Source organism: Poecile atricapillus, chromosome 6 (assembly GCF_030490865.1).
Source record: "Poecile atricapillus isolate bPoeAtr1 chromosome 6, bPoeAtr1.hap1, whole genome shotgun sequence".
In the NCBI taxonomy this organism is placed as follows: Eukaryota; Metazoa; Chordata; class Aves; order Passeriformes; family Paridae; genus Poecile; species Poecile atricapillus.
Genome location: NC_081254.1, coordinates 18486468 through 18508547, shown reverse-complemented (window position 1 = coordinate 18508547; position 22080 = coordinate 18486468). Strand labels below are relative to the sequence as shown.

The following is a 22080-nucleotide window of genomic DNA, read 5'->3' as shown; positions in this document are numbered from 1 at the left end:
AACTTCAGGTCAGAGGAGGCTCTGACTGAAAAACCCAGCTCCAAACACCACCACCAGCGAAGCTGCTGGACTCTGCCCTGCCTCACTCCCCAGCCACAACTCTTCATAGAGACTGTGTGTCCCAAGACACATAAAGAGAAATCGGTATTTTGAGGCTGGAGGTTTATGGGGAAGGAGAAGATCACTGAAAAAGCCATACAGGTGTCCACAGCCTGGTTTTGCACAGTTCTGCATATTCAAACACCCACCAAAAGCAAGCTTGGTGAGCAAGATGAGCAAATGGAATGTCTGAGCTAGTGTACTGCCTGCAGGGCTGCACGTCAAAGTGGATTGAGGTACAGATCATGGCCATGCTCTGAGATCATTCAACACAAAAATTTTCAAACTAAATTCCACAGGCCTCAATTTTAAGCTGTCTTCCTCTTTGTTCACCTCAGCAGTGCCCTCCAGTAAAAAGCTTACTTTTTCATGGCACACTGAGAGCAGAAGCAGAGAGTAGAGGTCTGTGACACCTTCACCACAAGCATACTCAAAGACTTAAGAAAAGTGCAGGGTGATGAGCTCATTCCTCTCCAAGCTCCACTGAACCACATCTTGGACCTCTGGAGCTGTGCCCATCACTGTATTAAAGCAAACCATCCCTTTTCTCAAGGATTGTGACCCATTCTAGGTCAATTCAGCCCCACAGCAACTCCTTTGTACTCAGCTTTACTGTTTGGCACTGGAATCTGGGATCACTGCCCTATGAAACAATGCTCTGTTACCATGTATATTTCTAGAGAAAGAGATTTAAATGTAAGTTCAATGTACTAATTGTAGTGGAATTTGCATTCAAAGCATTTACTCTGGAGCCTGAAATCCTCACAGGACTTCTGGAAATCCCTCCTGCCTATCATCAGCTCTGAAAGGCAAATGAAAAAATAACAAATTTATAGCTAATATTGTGCAGACCAACTGAATATAGTGCATCAAATCTGATGAGACCAGAGCTAACTCAGGTGGTCAAGTAGCTGGAAAAACCAATTTCCAAGCTGAGGCAGCTGTAAGAATGTTTTGGGGTGTTTTTTTTTTTTTAATTCAAGAAAGTGCTTCTCTGTTCCATACCAGTAAATTGACTGCTGAAATTGCTCCATGAGCTCCTAAGACCACATGGTCCATTTCCCATTGACTACTTGCAACCTCCCTGAGCAGCTTTTCCTCCTAAAAGCATTAATATATATGAATTAAGGGAAGGAAGAGATTAAAGGGAAAGAAAGTGTTACATGTCCAAATGCTCTTCAAACATGAGTCTAGACAGTCCATGTACTACCTATAATGGTGGTTCCCTTGTGCCTGAGGTGGCTGAAGGGTCGGGAAGTGTTTGGTACAGCTTTGAAGTATAAAAGACTTCCCCCAAAACACGAGCCAGCCCTGTAACTGCTGAGGGTAAGCTGAAGGCCTTAAAAGTGACCAAGTATTTGTAACCTGTGAGGACATCTCAACTTCTACCCACTCAGCCACACTATGTGCTTTTTTAAGACTAAGTGAATTAATTTAAGCAAGTGCTTAAGTCTCTATGCCTCCATGTCTACAGATTGTGTACACAAATATGCAGTACAGTCAGTCATAAAGTACAGGTGACCAGTTTCCACCTCATATGGAGTTTGGGGATGGATCTAAAGAGCTCCACAAGTTGGTAAAATTACCAGATAATGGTTCTATATTAAGAGCCTAGAAAAGCCCTAAGGCAGGTTTTAAATGTTAGGAAGAAAGATGCTGGGACTCCCCCTGCCCTGAGTGAAGTCCAGTGTCATCAGTGCATCTATCCATTGCAGCTCTTGTTTATGTGTCTTCCATCCATTTCAGGTGGAGCTAAAGAACAACATAAGCAAAGACAAAGGTAAACAGAACAGACTAATAGACACACAAGACAGACAGACAAATTGGTGTTCCCTCAGAGGAGGGCACTTATCAGCAGTGATGCTCCCACATGTGAATGAAGAACCAAGAGCAAGGAGGCCTCCCCAACCCAGGCAAAACAAAAGGAAACACCCTGCACACACCAAGCCCAGCTCTGGTGAAAGCAAATGGAAATCTGGCGGAAGAGCTCTCACAAAAGACACTGAAAAGGCTGCAGAGTGGAGCAGCCTGACCTGAAGGCTGTCAAAATCAGTGGAAAGACTCCCCTGGACTCTGGATCAGAAGTTGAGGGCTGTGTCTACAGCAGAAAAAGGCACTTCCCTTGGAAAAGAGGTACTGCTGCAGGCTGGGCAGCTCTGTCTTGGACAGCAAGCACTTGGCAGAAAAATTGCTGTGCTGTGTCTGTGGAGTAACAGAAAACCTCTGGAGGAGGAAAAAGTTTACCTTGAACATGGTGTAAAGCAAGGAACATACTAAGGGTAGTTGGTCTGTGCTGGAGAACATGGGGTCTGAACATCCACTTCATATGCTCCCCTCCCTACCAGCCAAAAGCAGGTGAAATTAGCACTCTGCCAGAGTGGTTCTGTACAAGTGCAAAGGAGCAGATGGGTCCCCACCAGCATCCCTCATGTTGCTGATACAGGAACCCTTGTCCTGCCAGTCCTGCCTTTCCCACCCCAAAGCCACAGTCCAGTCCCAGGGCCAAAGCCACCACACTGCTCACACACTTGCTGGCACCACTGCTGACTGTCACACTGTGCTAATAGGATCTCAGGGTAGAACAGGAATGAGAGCAGAAAATTCCTGCAGATTCCCTGAAATAAATTGATAGATTATGTTACTCCTTAATAACATATTTTAGTAGAATACTGAAACAAGTTATCTGTAAATTATACTTTAAATACCTTCACATGCTGTGAGGTAATTTTTTTTTTTTTCTAGTTTGGACTGTGAGAGCAAACAAAAGGGAACTTCAGAACAGTTTAAAGAGCCAATGCAATTAATATTTTTACTTAACGTAACAGATAAGAACACAGTCCTTACACCAGTCCTATACCAAAGGGTCTTTAACTTGCACATAACCCTGGGTCAGAATTTCATAACTGGAGAGGTTATCCATAATGAGAAAGAAAACTAAAATTCAAAATCATTAAGTACCTCAAACACCAGGGATGGACACTAATAGAAGGAAAACCCAAAAGTAATGACTCATTTCCATGTCTGCTAAGTGCTTTTCTCATTTGATTAAAATTAGTTGAGAGGTGCAGATTTTTGAAAAGCCTCCAGGATATTATCTGAAGGTCTGCTGAAAACATCAGCCTCTGTATGGATCGCACAGATAATGAGAAGCCATTTGCACATATAAATTACACTCCTGCTCACTAAACAACTGTAGACCCAGAGCTGAAAAGGAGGTCAAGACTACTGCTAATGTCACACTGACAATGCTCTGATTGTCAAGCCATATAAAATATAAATATTGGCTTGACTTTGACTCCAAAGAAAGGCCACAGGGTGGAGCACCCAAAATAGACCTGTGTGCTAATCATCACTGGAGAGAAACATTTTTGTCTAAGTATGGCTCTTTGCTCCTGCTCTTTTGGATCACATATATCCAGTGCAAGCACCAGCAGGCCAAGCAGATCAGAACTCAGAAGAAAGGCCAACACAGAAAACTTCTATAGATTTTTAACATGAAGCAGAATATGTATTCTATTGGACTCAGATATTGAAAGTGAAAGGGAAGCTGGAGGTGGTTGTTCAGTAAAAGGTTGTGTAAGCCTCAGGTGGAAGAAAATGAGTAAACAGGAAAATTTCAGGGTTTTAGCTGTCTCTCTCTCTTAATCTAATCAGGAAAGTAAGTAATATTGGCAACTATTTCCCACATTCATCCTGCAGGAGCAACTTGCCAAAGATTGCTGCCCCAATACCCATCATTACAAACTCAATCCAGTTTTTGCTAATTGTGAACTTTCTGTTTCAAATATTGCCATCTTGTGGAAGTTGCCTTGAAGGACCGATGAGGCACTGATGCAAGCACTGCTCATTCCCAGACTTTGGGCACCCCAGACAGTGCTGAGGCTGAGCCATGCTGCACAGATCTTACTGCATTCCTCTTTAAAAACGTTTGTAGCTCTCAGCAATACCGCTTAGAACCTCTGAATCCTACCAGAGAAGATCAGAGCAGACCCCTAGCATTGTGGATACCAAGTTGGGTATGCCTTATCCCCAGCTCTGAGATGCTCAAACCTTAAATTCTGATCTTAGGTGGTTAAACAATACCTGAACCAAATTTTCTTACGCTACACCATTCCTACTAAGAAGCCCACCAACGCTGCCTTATCATGCAATCAAGTTGTAGGAGCTCAAGGTCAGAACTAAGTAAGCCCTGAGTTAATCTTTTGGAGGAGCTGATAAACAGATCCTCAGCTGGTACAAACAAGCAGAAATCTGGACTTGATCTATGTAGATTTTCAGCAGCTGAAGATTTTGCCCATACCAGCCCTTCTGCACAGCCTGGAAAGAATTTTTTTTTTTAATAAAAATTCTGAATTAGAGGAAAATTATCTCACCTGTGTAATCAATGAGTGGCTAAATAAGCACATGACAAAACAATGGCATGGCATGGAAACAGCTCTAAGTAATGGAAGAGTAATCAGCAAAGATGATTACCTGTGGCTTATTGACTCTGCGTGTAAGTCTGGGAGGTGGCTGTGTTGTGACAGTAGAGGAAGAGAGGGTAGAGGAAGAGAGAGGAGTAGATGAAGAGAATACTTTTGAGTCTGCAGTCTTTTGAAGAAAAGAAAAATTGGTCAGCTTGGCACATACTCTCTTATCACAACCACTGCTAGTGATAAGAGCATTTACTATCTAGTAAATTTGAAGCACACACAGCAACAGTAACTCCATGCAAGGACAAGTGCAGTTTCCAGTTGGTTTGTCTGAGCTGACCATCTCACTCTGTTTTAAACATGCAGGTTAAAAAATGCTAGTAAAATATATCTGGATGGTAAACAGTACAGGTTTGACACAGCTCCCAGTAGAGTTCTAGTTATGATTCAAGCAGAAATCAAATTATTTGTCATAAGTTTTCCCAGTGTGAAACATGTCATCTTGGAAACCCTGGTTTCTCATTATTTAATGTTGGCTAGATAGGGTATGTCATGGAGGCTATTGCAGTGCATCCAAGACAGTATTTAGAATTCTATGATTTCAAATTCTCCAAACCTACACTCATTGGGGTACTGTAATATAATTGGGCTGGCTGTACCCCACAACAGGCCCCAAGGCAACAGAGAGCTGCAAAGAAAAGCGTATATCCTACACAAAGACTGAGGGCTGAAGATATGTGGTAGAAGCTACTGGAGAGTTCCCTCTGTGTTTCCCTTAATTGGAACATACAGCTACATATAGCTAAAAACTCTTAGGGGAAAGCATCACTAGCCCACAATTAGCCACAATCACAATTCTCATTTGTGGCTAGAGCCTTTCATACCATTTTAGAAATGCAAAGGTAGTAACTTCCTCTCAATACACAGACAACAATCAAGACTCCCTTAGTCATGCACATCCCAGACTAAGGTTCACTAAACCACATAGGCTCCAGGATCAACAGGGGACACCTTTTGTGATTCTAGGAGCCTGGCTTATGTTTAAAATGCTTTTTGGTCCTTGGCTTTAGGAAAAACAAACAAATTCTATAACCAGAAATGATTCACTGCACACTGTAAAATCTCTGATTAGCAAGAAATTGCCTGTATTCTGCAGGTAATTACAGAGTGGGCCTGTGTGATGCTTTCATCTGACACATCTGGTAATAGCAACTATCTGGGATAATCACCTCATTATATATGACTGATTGTGTCAGTCCTGTGTTATCTATTCTAAAATAATATTCCCTGCACTGCTCTTGAGCCCTCTTCCAAAACCTTTTGATCTGCTATTGAGTGAATGCCACTGGTGACCCCCTAAAAAATGTCTTAGGATCATCAAAATGACATGTGGCAACCACTGGCTCTGCTTTGCCAGCAGAGCAGCACAAACCTCAACCCACCAGTTAAACAAAAATCAGCGGTTCAGAGCAGCACACACACATGCAGAAGTACCTTCTTTTCCCCGCTTTGAAACTTTCCCGTATCACCTTTCCTCATGTCTCTTTTCTCTGTTTTACCTCCCTGAACAATAGCCATTAGCTCCTGACACAACTGGTTGTCCTCAGAGGAACCCACAGGTCTCCTTTCTGGGCTGGCACGCATGTCTAGCTGGGATGGTTTCAGGCAGCGCTCAACAGAGATCTTGGGGACAGCATGAGCACTCTGCTCAGGGTGGCTGCTGCCCTCTCCTGTCTTTTGGAGCCAGGCTGGGCTGGCAGTGGTGTCACGCTGCTCTGCGAGGATGCTTTCGGGGCTCTCCACTGCCCAGCGAGAGGAGTTAGAGTAAGTCACGCTGGGAGAAGGGGAGTCAACAAACTTTTCTTCATTTTGTGGAGTGGCCTGGTAGAAACTGCGGGCAGAGGATTGAGGTCTGGATGAGGAAGAGGGCAATGGGGATTTAGTGGACCTGGGAGTCGAGGAGCCAGAGAGATGAGAATGGTGGAGGCTGACTGTGGGGGAAGGGCTGGCTGCAGCAGAAGGCGAGAGATAGTCAGTGTGAGAGAGGGAGGCTTCAGGCGGAGGAGGCAATGGAGGAGTTATGGCAGGAGTGGTGCTGGGAGACACTCCCACGGTCAGAGCAATCCACTCGGATGTGACCGCCTGCACCTCTGGAGACAAAGCGCGGCGCGCAAAAGGCAAAGGCGGAGGAGTTGGAGTATGGAGCAGCTCAGAGCTGGGAGACTTGAAGGAGACAAAAGCAGGAGAGAAAAAGAAAGAAATGAACAAAAAATAATAAAGGAAATACAAAACCAAGCAAAAGTAAAAAGAGAAAGGGCAAGTGTGGAGAGAAGCAGATCTGTGACCACATGCACAAGTTTTCTACGCATGGTGCACTGTGTTGGAGAACATGCTGTCCACAGCTACTCCAATCACAGAGTCTGGCCTGTATCTGCGCTGTTAATATCCTTCTCCAGCCTTTGCCAGGATCCCAGACACAAAACACCTTGTGGCCTCTGACTTCATACCATAAGCCCTAAGTTCCTCAGGGGCAGCTGAAGGCACCGCCAAGATGGCAGAATGCAGCATTTGACTGCCTTGGCAGCAATAGCTAGGGCCCCAACAACTCACACTGTGGATCCAGCCAGAATTCACTGCTGCAATGAACTTTGACTACATCCAACTCTAGCATAAGCAATGCCTGTTCCTCAGGAAATATGCACTGCAGAAGCTGCACAGGAGAAAGGGATCAAAAAAGCCAGCTGTGGCTATTTGCTCTTCAGGTCACTAAAATAGGTCCTGTGTTTATAAGGGCAGAACACACTACCAGGTCCTGCCCTTAGCTTTTATCACCAGCAGCATCAGTAAGAACACCTACATTAGCACTGGTCAGACTGTTTCTCAGCTCTCAGCCAAGCCAGGCAAAAAACTAAGGGAAATACTGACTTTGTAGGGGAGAACTCAAAAGAATAGGAAAGGAAACTAAAAATAGGTGGATATGATCCCTCCCATCAAAGGGAGAAGCTTGCAAGGAGCTTGTGAAAGATAGGCCAGAGCTATGGAGAGGTTGCCAAGCTCACAGAAAAGCTCAGTTGAATGTCCACTTTGACTGAGAATCCCAAACAAGCAACAAGTTTTTCCTTTTCTTTTTACACAGTAGCTAAAACTAAAAACACTCTTTTTAGGAAAGATCCAGACAGACAACAGGCATGAGTCATGGCATCTTTTTTCCTGTCCTTTCTGTACCACATATCCTTTCCTCCCAATCCCAATTCTCCACATATGTTTCTTGTAGTCTTGACTTTGTTTTGATCCTATGGCTGAGAAGGAGATGTACCAGAACCTTGGTGATGGCCATGACCCAGACATGTATGCTGACCTTCCTCTGGCATGAGTATTTGCAGGACGGGAGTGAAACAAAGGGATTTAGAGACTCACTATGTCCCTGATAAGTTTGCCATGGCAAACTGGGATCCCCATATAATGTCACCTGCTGCCATTTTGATTTCTGCTTTGAACTGCAGTATGATTTATAGTGAATTTAATATTCAAGGAAGATCCCAGACTGACCTGCTCTCAAAACCTGAGTTCATTTAGCAGTAGCTCCAAGTAATACAACAAGGTGTTCTCCTGACCCTGTCTCCAAAAACCTTGGTCATGAGTAAGATCCTACAGGGGCAAGTATACAGCTTAATTCAAGCTGACTGGGATCAATATAATGACCCTCACAAACTACAGAACTTCTTAAAACCTTACAGACTATGGCACTTCTAATTGTCATAATATAAAATTCCCCTCATCACAGTAAAGGTGCGTGAAGAGTAAACACATAATCAGGAGAAGCTGGATCACTAATTCATTCCATCTCTGGCAGTGAAATTTAATCAAACAGCTGTGAACTGCAGCCCTTTCAACCTGGTATGGATTCAAGCTACATATCAGAGATAAAAAGCTGAGTCTCCAAATCCCCAAATGATCCGTTCATTAACCTTTCTGGTAAATGAAAGAACCTTTTCCTGCAGTTGAAGCTTACTGCAGGGAGCACGTGGCTTTATGGCACAAAATTCTTGTCTTAAATACAGCTTTCTTTCAGCTATTGCTTCTTGCACAAGAATGGCAATATCCCTCTGTTTTGCAAGGTGCTGAACCTGGCTGCATCTAGTCCCAGTACCTGTGGTGAAGCTGTCATGCTGCGGCTGGGGGAGAGGGACACTGGTGGGTCAGGATAGTCAATGGCATTCTTGACCACTGGCCGTTTGAGCACCTCCACGTAAGTGACGGGAAAGATGCCTTGGCGACTGGTGCCAGAGATTCTTCCTTCATACCAGTTCTCATCCACTCGTCGAATCAACGTGATCCTTTCACCCTGTGGGAAGGAATAGCAATGTAGTTCTGGTTTTAACATGTTTCATCATTCCAAAGCAGATTACATTTTCAATCTTGGTGCAGCTGACCTAAAATAATTGGTAGTTTTCAGCCTATTTCCAATTATTCTAACCCTAAACTCTGGGTGGGAATTACATTTTTCAGTTCAGAGAAAGAAAAAAATTGTAGACCTTCTGGTGCTGACTTGGTCTGTCTGCAGACTCAATTATGCTCACATTTTCAAGACCTTACTTGCTAAAGACAGTTAAAAATGGGAATCAGCAGTTTCAGGCTGGCCATGAGACTCTCAGGCATATGAGATGTACAGAAAGTATGCACAGGTCTGCAGTTTAATCTAGGTCTCTCTATGGGCTCTCCAGTTTTGCTGACAAAGTGATTTCCAGATCCTTAATATACACGGCAAACCTCACCATCATATATAATTAAAAGAGAAGGCAGAGAAGATCTAATCTGAGCGTCAAAACAGAAGGCTGGTCAAGATGGAGAAATTCTGCTACTTAATCTAAATGTGACTGACTTTGCTCTGAACAGCCATTACACAACCCTTTCCCATACCTTCACTGCAGTCAGGTCTAACCAGTCACTTCAATACCACAGAACCTGGCCTGCTCAATGATTTGGCTTGCAGCATGGGGAAGGCGAATCCAGTTTCCTTCTTTTCTAAATCACCATTACAATGTAACTGTGTGAGCCTCCACTGAATCTAATCAGCCTGGAAAGACCTGTCACCAAGTATCTAATTTGCCTGGAAGAGACAGGTTTCCAGCACTTGTGTAGAAAGTATCTTCTCAGTTCCACCTAAGGAAACTATTGACACTTCTTGATTTAGCCTACCTCCAACAAAAACCGCAATGCAGTTTAATGACTGTGGATAAAAACATGGGTGATGAGGAGGAATCCTTCCTGAATACAGAGCTCATTTTATTGGAGCTTTCATTTGGAAATTGCAAGTTACCAGTGCTAAAAAACATCATCATGTCTGGATCAATTTATCAACACAGAAGTCCTACCTTTCTGAAGGACATTTCCACTTGAGTATCCCCATTGAAATTGAACTTAGCAATAGCATCTCCATATTCCAATACTTGCAATGGTAATGGCTTTTTTGGTTGAGCCTTCTCAGCTGGTGGAAGGAGCTACAATGAACAAACAGAATCAGATCTCATACACGAAGCCCATAAACTGGTCTCTGGCAGAAAGGGAGTGGACAAAGAGAACACCTGCAAGGAAAGCAGCTACCTCTATGTATGATCGTGGGAAGATGCCAACTCTGCCATGGTGTTCACCTTCAAACCAGTTCTGGTCAATCTGCTTGTAAATGTAAACAATATCTCCTTTTTGCAGAGGAAGTTCCCTGTTAACAACACAAGCACTCCATCAGAACATCACTGGAGGAGAACAGATGTGTTTTTTTTCTGTCCAGCAATCCCAAGGTACCAAGGTGTGCATCAGCATGTTGATACCCATCATGCTCCACCCAAAGCACAAGCTAAATGTTGAGGATTACTCTATTCATATTGTGATGTGCAACTTCGCTTGTTCTTTGGGCACTCTGTCAAAAAAGTTGGCCTTTGAGGGGTCTGATAACCACATACTCTCCAGAAGCAATGGGGTAAAGCTCAAGCCAAATACGACACTGGCTACTTTCCATGTTGGATATAATGAGTAGTACTCAATTCCTGTTTAGAAACAGTCCTGTCACAAGCGCCTTCCAAAGAGACACATGATTTTAATCTGAGCTAGTTTGCTGATTAGATTAACATACTCACATGGTGAAGTTGATCTTGCAATGATTACACTGACGATCAGCCTGTGGTTGTGCAATCACTGACCTCAACTGGGCTAAAAATTGGAATTTCAATCCACAGGCTTCAGTGCTAAAATTATTAAAGCCTGTAGCTTGAAGAACTGTGGCCAGCTTGTACTAGGCTCATAAACTTACTATTTGGGTCCCCAGAGGAAAATAAACAACACAGCCTTTTCTAAGATGATTTTTACATTTATCCGGCACCCTGGTATGTTCTACTCAAGGGACACAACAGATACACTAATCTGCCTCAGTTTTACTATAGGTGCTGGGGAGATGCTATTTAAGTTATTACAAATAATCACCTATAAAACATATAAAAATACTGTCGGGACATTAGCTCATGAGACAAAACCAGCAGGTCCTTCACTGAATTCTGTTCTTCCTTCTTCCCTCCCTACAAATGTTAAAATGAGAGCTTCTCCAAGCTCATGCTGAGGGGCCTTCCAGGCCTTCTCTGCACAGCAGTCTTCCCTAAAAAAACCAAATAGTGCTATGGGATTCACCCAAATGACCACAACAGGGCCTGGAGATACAACAGTGACATCTGAAACATCCGCTGATGTATCCATAGATGCCAGGAGAGCAGTGACTACTCTGCACACTTCCACGTCCTGAATCAAGAAAATGCCAAGTCAGAGACCCACATGCTTAAATGTGGGCTTAAAATGATGATGGCATCTGTTAAACTTCTGCCCATGGTCTATCATTTGCACAGTGAAAAGGATGTTCCTCTCCTGTGGTCCCACCCATCCTCAGAGCAGAGCACTTACTTGTTGCAGTAAAGAATGCAGGTTTGTCCTAAAAATCATGTGGGATAGAGATGCACTAAGAAAGAAGACATTTTCTTAAAGGTCCTTTACATGTTATGACCTGCAAGGTTCATATTACTTTTCCCTGCCTTACTATGGACTTTACTTTGAGAATTGGAAAGATACCCTAAAACATAAATCAAATTCCATGACACTTCAAAAATGCTGCATCCTAGGGGAAAAGGCCGAGGAGGAACACTCCAGGTAGAAGCAACAAGCTGTACTCACTTTAGTGTCTGTGCTTTAAAGTCAAACTTGGCTCTAGCAGGTCTCATCTAGAGATTAAAAAAAATAATAAAAAAAATCAATACATTAAAATAATAATTAAGTTTTCAACCCACTTCTGAGGAAAATCACCCAAACTCTTCTACAGCTAAGGTTAGCATGGGGAGGAAATTGAATGCAGGTATTCTGCTACAAGCTTGCGTGCAACTGGTATTACAGTCCAAATATGCTGGATGGGCATCTCTCACCAGGACACAAAGTGCCAACTTCTGGTATAGCAGTAATTAGGAGCTCTACAGGAAATGGATTTAACAGCAGTCAACTTTTAAATGTGACTAAACCTGAAGAATGAAAGCTGCTCCAGTAACTACAGTTACTGGGGCTCCAGGACCAAATTTCTCTTGGCATTTAAACGGAAAAGCAAAATGTGATAGCTGGGAAAAACAGTAGGATATTATTTGATATGGTTCTTATTGATTATTACCTGCCCCTGCTGAATACTGCACTGTGACCCATGTACTCTGTATCAATTGGTAGGAAAGAGACAAAGGTGAAGAGGAAATATGAATATATTAAGGACGTTTAACAAGTCTTCAGTGGCTAAAGAGCCAAAATGGACGTTGACAGCAGGACTAGGCTCTAAAGGTTTACTTGGGAGATTTTCTAATGACCACAAAATATTCAGACAATTTTAAAGTCATTTTGATAATAGAGCATGAAATACAAAACAGTCACATCGATCAGACTCCAGAGCATTTGAAACTAAAGGGCAGACAGATGAACTCCATCCACATGTTGAGCACCTCACCCACCACTGCAGTGCAGCACCTCTGGGGAAACAGAGCTACTGTCAAGAGCCCAGCAGAAATCCACATGAGGCAGGAAAGGCATTTGGCCATAACACCTGGACACAACATCCAGCCTTTCAGAAAAGTGCCTTAGGCTCATGGAAAAAAATATGTTCCTCCTCCTTTGTCTCTTTCAGAGTCCAACCAGGCTGTACGCAGTGAAACATGCTGAGACTTTTTTCTGATTGTTTCTAAAGCGCATTAAGCAAATTTCAAGATAAGAAATAATGTATTTCTAAAAAAATCTATGTGACAGCCGCATGGCCAGGATCAACAAGACATGAAGTTTCTAAGCATAAGGCACAGACAAGAAGGCAATGTAGCAATATGATGCAAAAGATGTAGAACACCTTTGATTGACTAAGTAGCTGATATTTAAAGGCATGCATCACAGGTGTGCACCAGCAATTCTCAGCAGGCATGCTTTAATATATGCAGCTTGGTATAGGGATATCAATTAATTTACCAGGCATAAACGCCAAAGCAGATCTAAATGAAGCCAGAATGGGAAAGGGGAAGGTGGAAAAAAAAAACAGCAAACAACATTCTCTGAAGAGCTAATGTCGGCCTTAAGCACAACATTGTGAGAGGCAATTATTGCTTTGGGTCAAGCAGCAGACTGAGGTAACTAAAACAGACCTCTGACCCAGATTTCCTCTTTGCTGTATCGTCTACATTTAGGAGGTCCCCAAATCGTTCATTAGTGATAAACTGATGGTGCGTTGGAATAACCCCTGTGTGCCTTCTAGCGGCAATATCAGCTTCTTCTTGCTCACGTTTAAGCCGTCTCTGGTCCTCTAAAAGTTTCTGCCATAAAATTGCATAAAATGGGCAATAAATAATCTAGTTAAAGGCATTCAAAAACTGCCATAAATGTGACTTAAGATTCCTGAGGTCCCTGCAAATAGCTGGGGCTTTACAGTTCAGTATCAAATATTGTTTCTACTAAATAAACAATACTCTTTTATTTCACAAACACAGAAGGTACATCATCATTACAGCATAACTGAAATCTAGCTCATACCCAGGATCTGATCCAAAGTTGATGGAAGTCAATGAGGAGTTTTTCTAAGTTTTGGGCAGTTCTTAGGAGCTTCTAAGAAGATTGCTGATAATGCAGAGACCTGATCCAAACCCCCTTCAACCAAAAAGTAACTCTCACTGACTTCCAAGAGACTTGAAACAGCCCCATTGCCTTCCGAGACACCAAATTCTCCTACGCCTTGCAAGAAGCCTAGGAGAGTGCCTAACCACATTCAGATTCCCCCATACTTCTTTTGGGCTCATGTAACACACTTTGTAAAATAAAGTAAATAAACACCTAAGAATTATTTTTGATTTCTAAAGTCTCTGGCACATAAAATCAAAACACACATTCTTGTGTATTGTGCAGAAGGATTTGTCCACATACAGGCCGAAGAGTTCAGCTGTGCTCTAACTCCTTTGAACCCAGAAGGTCTTACTGAATTCAGGTTTTGATCTTATGGGAGTTTTCCTGCTGGATTTTGGAAGCAGGGGAATTACTAAATTTCGCAGGAGAAGACAGCAAAAAAACATTTTTCACATAGGAATTAAGAGAAGATTTTGCTGTATTTCAAAGCACATATAAACATTATCTGAACTCAGAAAGTTAATGCAAAAAGCAGAACTTTTTTTCCCCCCCAGGCAGGGGAAATTAATTCCATCTTCCAGGAAAGCAAGCACTTTACAACTTCTATAACTCAGCTTGAATACACTCAATGCTGAAAAGACCATGTGGCTTTCCTATTATTTCAGCTTGTCCCACTGTTATCCAGACATTTCAAAAAGGACTGTTACATTCTGTTAACAACAACTTCAGACACCATAAAGAATTCTAGTTTGCACTGGGGGAAAACTTACCACTTTCTGATAGCTTAAAATATCTTACACTCACTGTTTGAAACTTGAGGACACCCACAGGAAAAATAGTGTTTTCACCAGTTTGATTAATACTGACTCAAGTGGCTTGCATGAAAAACAATTATAGATTTCCAATCTTTTTCTGCAAGTACTAGGGTGTTGTAGCACTTCTCACATACATTTCCAACCTTTTTATATTACTTAAAGCCCCTATTTGTAATTTTTTGCAATTGATAAGAACTATCAGGTTTATTTGAAACAAGCTGAACTAGACCACACACATTATACAGCAGTGGCTGTATCAGTGGCAGAGAGTATTGAAAGTAAAAAATACCAGTTACTGCTTGTTACTCTAACTTCCAGGACACATAGCCAGGGACATGAAAGCTGTTCTTATATAAGGCTGAATACAGTATTTCTTGTATGTGGAACTGCTACTACTGTTATAAGGCCATAAAGGAGGGCATTACCTCTTTATCATCATGCCGCCTGCGGAGAATTTCTTCTGGAGTTTCCATGTAATCAACTGGTGCAAAATGCCTTGGTGATTCTGAATCTACTTTAAAACAACATAAGGAAGTTATAATACACATGGATTTATCTAGCATAACCAGAAAGGAAAAAAATAAATATTTTTAAACAATTTGTTTCCATTATGACAGTAAGAATTCTCAATTGCCATTGACCAAATTGCCAATCAGATGTTGATAATTTATCCATTTTCATTTTTTTCCCTTTTGGGCTGTACATGTGAACAAAGATCCAAGAACGGGGAGAAAATAATGATACAGGAAAGAGTAAAGACATAGAAGGACTTTGTGAAGAAAAGATTCACTGCCATCAAAGTATGATTTGGCATTTTACTGTTGAGAAAAGTTTAATACACACACACATGCTCACACACACACACAACTAGACCTTGAGAAACTACTCCTTAAAGCAAATCATCTGGGTTTGGTTTATAATTCCCATGTGTGTAAATGATACAGGACTAGAAATATCTCATGTTGAGATTCTTGCATCCCCAGAGCTGCTTGAGAGATAAACTGAACCTGATGTGATTAGAAACGCAGCGGAAATCGTTTCTCAGAAGTGCAGCTGTTAACAAGCCCTGAACAAAACTGCTCAACAAGACACGCAAAAGGACATTAGACACACTAGGGGAAAAAAAACCAGAGAGTCAGAAGATGTAAAGGTGGGACGTAAAAATGCAAGGGTTGTGGAAGAAAAGAGGAGGAGAATGGAAGAAAGAAGACAGATAAAGGGACACCGGTAAAGAACACAAAAACCACCTCCTAGGTACGTCCCAAGTTCACTTTGCGGGTTGTTGTTTGTGTCCAGGCTGTGGTAGAGGGCATATGAAACAGGGTTCCCATTGTTTAAGGAGTCAGGAGTGTCAGCCCGGCCCACGAAGCTATCCCGGCTAGATCCCATGGTGGGGAAGTAGCTAAGCCTCTCCACAATGTCAAAGGAGGACAGGCGCCTGGGAGCAAGAGGCCCGCTTCTGGAGCAAAGCTGGTGCTGGGAGTGGTGACTCTTGTTTCCTACACTCCCCTGCAGCTGTATGGGGTCGTCTGGGTTCTCAGGGCTGGGCACTGCCAGGCTGGCTAGGCAGTCTGGGGGTGGAGTTCTGCAGGATTTGTGTTGGAAGGGCTTTTTCAATCGGAATGGGAGTGGGCTCATTAGGTACACATTTCTGGGGAGCATGTGTCTGTCCCCAAAGACATCCCCTTTGGAGTCAGGGTTCCTGGAGACCTGCTGCTGTTCATGCCTTCGGATAGTAGTGAACCTGGTATAGGAAGCTGGGCATGTGCCTTTGCATCTGTTGATTTTATGCTTCTGAGGCCCATTCAGGTTGCTGCTGCTGCTGCCACTGTCATTAGAGGCATTTGAGAGAAGATCTATCTCATCAGTGCAAGCTGAAAGTGTGTCCATGGGGATGACATCACTGACATCCGAAGCCGTGTCCTCCACATTACTGCAGGAGCGGGAGGATTTCTCTGCAAAGCTGGCAACATCCTTCTCTTCTTGGTGTGCTTTTGACAAATCCAGAAGAATCTCTGCAGAGTATGCAGCACTCAGACAAGTTTTAGACTGAAGAGAAGTGGTAGGTTTGTTTTGCGCAATGGAAAAGTCAAGTGAGGGCATTGATCGGGATCTCTGGATCAGCTGCTCAAAGGCACTGATACGGGAGGAAACGGTGTCTTTGGGAATCTGCTCTGAATCCTCTCGACTAAGGCTGTGCTCCATCCTGTCCTTTGCTTCATTCTCAAACTGAGATGCAATATCCTTCACGCTGCAGGAGGAGACTGTGTCCAAATGGATCCTGGACCGGTTGATCTGGTGCATGTCCTTATAGAGCGTTGTGAACTCCATCCCACTCTTTCTGGAGGCAGCAAACAGGTAGCCTTTCCTAGAGTTGGTACCATACTCCTGCAGACTCATGGTACTGCCAGATTTGACGGCATACTCTTGCTTTGACTTCATCAAGATGTTTTCTATGCTTTCCCCTATATCTACCATGAAAGCCTTTTTATTATCAAACAAGGCAGTGGAGCTACGAAGGTTTTCGCAGCTTTGAGCTTTCTCGTGAGACAGCAAGATACCCGTCTGGTCCTGCACAAGAACAGCTGGAGCTGCTAGTTTGGGTTTGAATTTAGAAGGGAGGATTTCAGTAATGCAGGCTTTGGCAGCTGATAAGGGCTTCTTATGTTTACATGCGTGCCCTAACATACCGGTATGACTAGCGTTAAAGGTTCGGCTATTAACTGAAGAGGGTGCAGTCATATGAGCATTCCCACCTTTACGATCCACTGGTAAGCATGCAGAATAAAATAAATACAACCTGTTAGCTTAAGTGCTAGAAAGCTATTGAGAAAGGAGAAAGAACATGCTTGGATTTCATAAAATGCACCTTAAAGAAACAAAATTCCAAAACATAAAGAAAAGCAGGAAGAAACTGCAAAACAAGCCACGCTTACAGGAATAGGTAAAGTGCTGCTAATGTTTCTAAAATGAGAGGCTTGGCCAGAAGCAAATCTGGAGCACTTTTAAGGTATCCTCCTAAAAAGTGCTAAGCATCATGAGCTTCCAGGGAAGCTGTGGCACCATGGAAAAGGGCAGCTGAACTCTGGGCAGGATCAGGGTGTCAGCAAGAATGCAGAGACACTAACATTGCAAAAACGGCTTAACACCAAGCCTGTAATCACACCTACTATGGTCTCACCACAGTGCTTGCCAAACATTTTATTCCTGGGAGGGAGAAAACAGTCAGAGGCTGACTGTGCTAGCACAAGCACACCACATCAGCAGACCTCACCCAAGAGATGACTGCTTAGACATTCCCCATACTAGGAATAAGCTGAGTATCCTTCAGACAATGTGGTTGGCCATGGTTGCTTGTTGCTTTAAAATCCATGGAGTCAGATCAGGACATTTTTTTTTTTTTTCAACAGGATTCAGTCTGGTTTCAGCATAGACTGCAGTTTTTAGGTCTGTTTCCGATTTGAGTTCAAATTCAAATGTCAAAATAACCATTCAGGTTGAATTGCAGCTTGGGGAACTGTTTGAACAGATTTTTTTGTTCAGATCCAGTTTGACTCCCTGCCCTACAGGCCTGACAAAATGCTGAAAAACAGCTGGAAGATGGAGACAGAGAGACCTTTTTGGTATGATGTACTATTTTTAGGGATAGCAGCTCAGAAACCCAGCACATTCCTTCTCCAGTCCTCTCCCCATCTCAAGCCATTTTTAGGTTGAAGTTGGCTCAGAGATACATTCCCCAGTACAATTCCCTGATGGGAGTCATGCTCTTCCTTGTCTCTTTTAGAGAGACAAGGGGGAGGGAAGAGAAGGAGATTGGTCTCTTCTGGCTCGCATTCCTGGAGCCTGCAGAGCTGGTTCAGCCAGCAATTGCTGGTTCAGTGTCAGCAGGTTCAGTGTCAGTGCATTCTCTGCACAACCCTGGCAGGCAGGAGGCTGTGGAGTACAGGGCACCAGCTACACCAGGGTAGCCAGGCCAGCAGACTGGTGTAGCCTGCTGAGATTCTGCTGTGGGAAGAACAGAAAAGGCAGGGAAGGGCTCTAGAATGGCAAGGCAGTGGGAGCAGACGGATAGCAAGGCCAGCCTAAGCAGCCTTAAAGAAGAACATGAGGGTGTGGGCTGTGGCTGAGGTGCCCAATGGAGGGAGCTGGTCTTTCTTGAGAAGAGGAACCTGGATCAGTTAAAGGCATCATTAAAAATCTTGGCCATTGTGGTCTGAGAGAAAAAAGGAGGGAACACTGGGGATGGCAAAGAAGAAGGACAGCATAAATCTCAACTGGCTTGAACTGGCTCTAAACCTTGCAACAGTTTGCCCATATCATCTGGCTTTTGACACTGTGCAGAACAGAGAAGAGGTTAATGTTCTAACCACCTACCTTTTGTGGAAGCAGAGCTCGAAGGTCGCTTGAGACCACTCAGCCCCTGGAATGGGATATCTCCACCTTCCAGCACACTCTTATAAATCTGCCTTTCATTCTCCAAGGCAGCAGGGTCCCCCAGAGCTAGCTCTGACTCTCTCTTCACTGCATGGTAGTTGGGTGAATAAGTGGAGCTAGAATACACAAAAAAAAGGAGAGGGACACCAGGAGGTCACACCTTCTTGCTGAGAGCTTCATATTAAGTAAGAGAAAACTGCGCTTGTGAATGCAGAATAGACTGTGTATTAACAACTGGCACTGATTAAGAGGTTATTAATACATTGCAATAGTGTTCTGCATTTGGGACTACCAAAGCATCCTCCACTTGAGGGAACTCTCCAGTCTTAGTCCCCTGGGAAGCAGGCAGCAGAAAAGCACTCCTGTTTTACAGATAAAACAACAGTCACAGAGCTGATGTATGATTTCCCTGCAGACACAATGAAATTCATTGGCTAGATGGAAGTACACAAAACCTTCCAGCTTCCAGCTCTCTCTCCTTAAACACTAGCCACACCTGTCCAATGCTTACAAAGCACAGCTGTTCAGGAGGTCATCTCACCCAGCTCAGCCTCCCAGTCAACACATTACAGCTCAAGATTCCCCGAGCAGTTTCTGAAGCCCATCAGTGAGGGCCTGTGCAGAGAAGCAATAGTAAAGGGCAATGGATTCTATCCTGTTCTAATTACCAGAGAAATTCCCAGATGCACACAGTTCTGTTCAGCTTTGCCAGAGGCTTCTACTACAAGGAATAAAAAATCCTGGACTCTAGGTCTACAATGCATATAAATATATATATATATATATATATATAAATATATATAAATAGAATGCTGTTAAAATTAGTACAATTTTAATATCTTAGGTTTTTAAAGACTGGAAATTTATTGCAAATCCCTTTTCTAGTCATGAACTTAAGCACAAGTATGCTCACACATCTGATTTCTAGATTTCCCTGTTTTCTCTCCAAAAGAATAACTGAAAATGCCATGGTATAAATGGCCTTTCCAGGTGCAAAAAACTTACTAAGCAATCAGGCAGATTGTTTTCCTAAAAGCTAAGCTAATCGGATACCAGGTCTCGTGCTCAACCAGGCTCTTCAGAATAAGATGGAGTCTTGCACAAAGCTATACTGGGGCCAAAGCATGATTGCTGGAAAATTTGAAAAAATAAAAATATACAGATTTTCCAATTAATAAAAATATTTGACATCCTGATGTCAAAGAGTGATTCAAATTTATGAGAATTTGGAAATGTTTGTGGTTGTATCTGTTTGTTGCAGATAAAATCATACATGTATCTGTTTATTTTGAACAGATGTTGTATTTCTGGGGTAAAGAGAAAGCTTTAAACACATCAGAGGACTGGCTTTGGAGGTGGAATTACACCATGTCTGGATGACAAAGATGAATTTAGTTTCCAGACAGGTCATATGAAATCCACATAAATTACTTTCTGAAGGAAAAGCTCAGGAAAAGCACCATGAAAGAGAAAGGGAATACTGTCAGTTTTTCAATCTAGACAATGCCCAAACAGACACATAGCTACAAAGCCATTGTTTATCAGGGTTATCTCTTTGATAAAGAGTGCACCTCTTTGTCAGGTATCTGAGGAAACCCAGCCAGTTGCTGCAGGGAATAATAACCTGCCCTGAGGTTAGTTGTTAGCCTAGCTGTTAAAAAAGAAAGGGTAAATCCTCCTTTGGGACTAAACCTGGGGGAGATAGAGCAGCAATTTGGCAGAACCTCTTTATTACCTGCTCCTTTATTCAGGCCAGGAAGCAGCACTGTATTAGAGTCAAAGCAGCCTGCAACATCAGGTGAATGAAGGGAGAGCAACGCTGCAAAAAAACCCCCAAAACAATAAACTCTGGCTATCTGTTCTCTCTGCTCTCTAACAGCAGGGAAAATCATGCAACTCCATTGGGCCTCACTCTTGTGTCCCATTCCCAGCATATTCAGCTTGTTTCCTCTCCACTGGCATTCCTGAATGCTTTGTGTGGCACAGATAGTGCTGCCATGAGCAGAAACCTTACCAGTTGCTTGCAAATGTAAGATATTTATGCCAGTCTCTGAGATTTACATTTAATTTATTGCTCTCTTCCTATCAAAACAAAACAGTTGCAGTGGCTGTGTGGGCTTCCCAGCAGAATGACCACAGACAGAAGGAAACTGTGTTGAAAGAAGTACAGGAGACCTCTAAGGCCCTCAGAGGGGCAGTGAACACACATGGTATTAATGGACATCTGGAGGAGAACCTGCCTGTTTTAACAAACCATCCTCTTAGAGGGGATCACTGTGCCTGTGAGTATTCAGTAAAATTACAAGGAGCAGCAGGCTCACAGTAGGGGCTGGCTCTGTGGCTCAAATAACTCAGGATGACTCAAGTAACTCAACACAGCTCAACATCTTGCTCTGGATTTCGTGTACAGGTGTTCTTCTGAAACAAACATGTACAACTCATTTACACAGAATATACTGTTCATTACATATTCCGCTGAAAAAGTGGTGCCCAACAGATCTTTGAGATATATTTTTACTCCTACCACTGCTCCCTTCCTGTAGGCTGGAAAATTACTGCCTTTCATCAGTGTCATCCATCTGATCTGGTGCATTTAACATGGAATGTCTAGCAGCAACTAATCTATCACACATGTGTAACAAACAATTTTGTGTATTCTACACAGTAACATTCATCTTGCATGAAGATACAATTAATTTGCAAAATTTATCAGATGAAGTTAAAGGTCTGTTGTTTTTCCTAATGCCACTGACTAGCACAATCAGCAAATCTTATTTAGACAATGCAATCACTCATGTAATCACTTCAAAATTCATTCTGGATCAAAAAGCAGACAATGTACCAGGACTCACCTAAAGCACACACAGAATTCTTATGGTACATGCATTTGTCTATATCCATCCCCCCAAAAGCCAAAGCATTTCCAGTGCCCAGCATCCTGTCCTACCTGACCTCAGATTGTAAAAGAGACATCAACAAGCAATTGAAAAACTTACTAGGAAGAATGGTCTGTGGAAGTTTCCAGAGGAGTAACACCTGCTGTATTCTGCAAAAGTCCAAACAAAGGAGTCACTGATATGCACTTACATGTGAGAAGAAAAAGGCTTGCTTAAGTAATTTTCCATCTATTGCTTCAATATTAGCCCACAGGA

At 42.8% G+C, this 22080-nt stretch overlaps 1 protein-coding gene across 50 annotated transcripts in view; it reads right to left on the bottom strand.

The window, feature by feature from the left end:
• Window positions 1-22080, bottom strand: part of SORBS1 (sorbin and SH3 domain containing 1) — a 161081-nt gene that overhangs the window by 5699 nt on the left and 133302 nt on the right. For 28 of the 50 annotated variants that reach the window (XM_058841498.1, XM_058841482.1, XM_058841495.1 and 25 more), the window contains 10 exons: window positions 21925-21974; window positions 18869-19044; window positions 14920-15005; window positions 13208-13375; window positions 11724-11770; window positions 10116-10230; window positions 9887-10012; window positions 8662-8856; window positions 6006-6734; window positions 4573-4689 (listed from right to left, as the gene is read on the bottom strand). In XM_058841498.1, the coding sequence (XP_058697481.1) occupies window positions 4573-4689; window positions 6006-6734; window positions 8662-8856; window positions 9887-10012; window positions 10116-10230; window positions 11724-11770; window positions 13208-13375; window positions 14920-15005; window positions 18869-19044; window positions 21925-21974 (1809 nt within the window). The remainder of the gene's footprint in view (window positions 1-4572; window positions 4690-6005; window positions 6735-8661; window positions 8857-9886; window positions 10013-10115; window positions 10231-11723; window positions 11771-13207; window positions 13376-14919; window positions 15006-18868; window positions 19045-21924; window positions 21975-22080) is intronic. The other 22 variants (XM_058841506.1, XM_058841509.1, XM_058841510.1 and 19 more) reach the window with 5 other exon arrangements.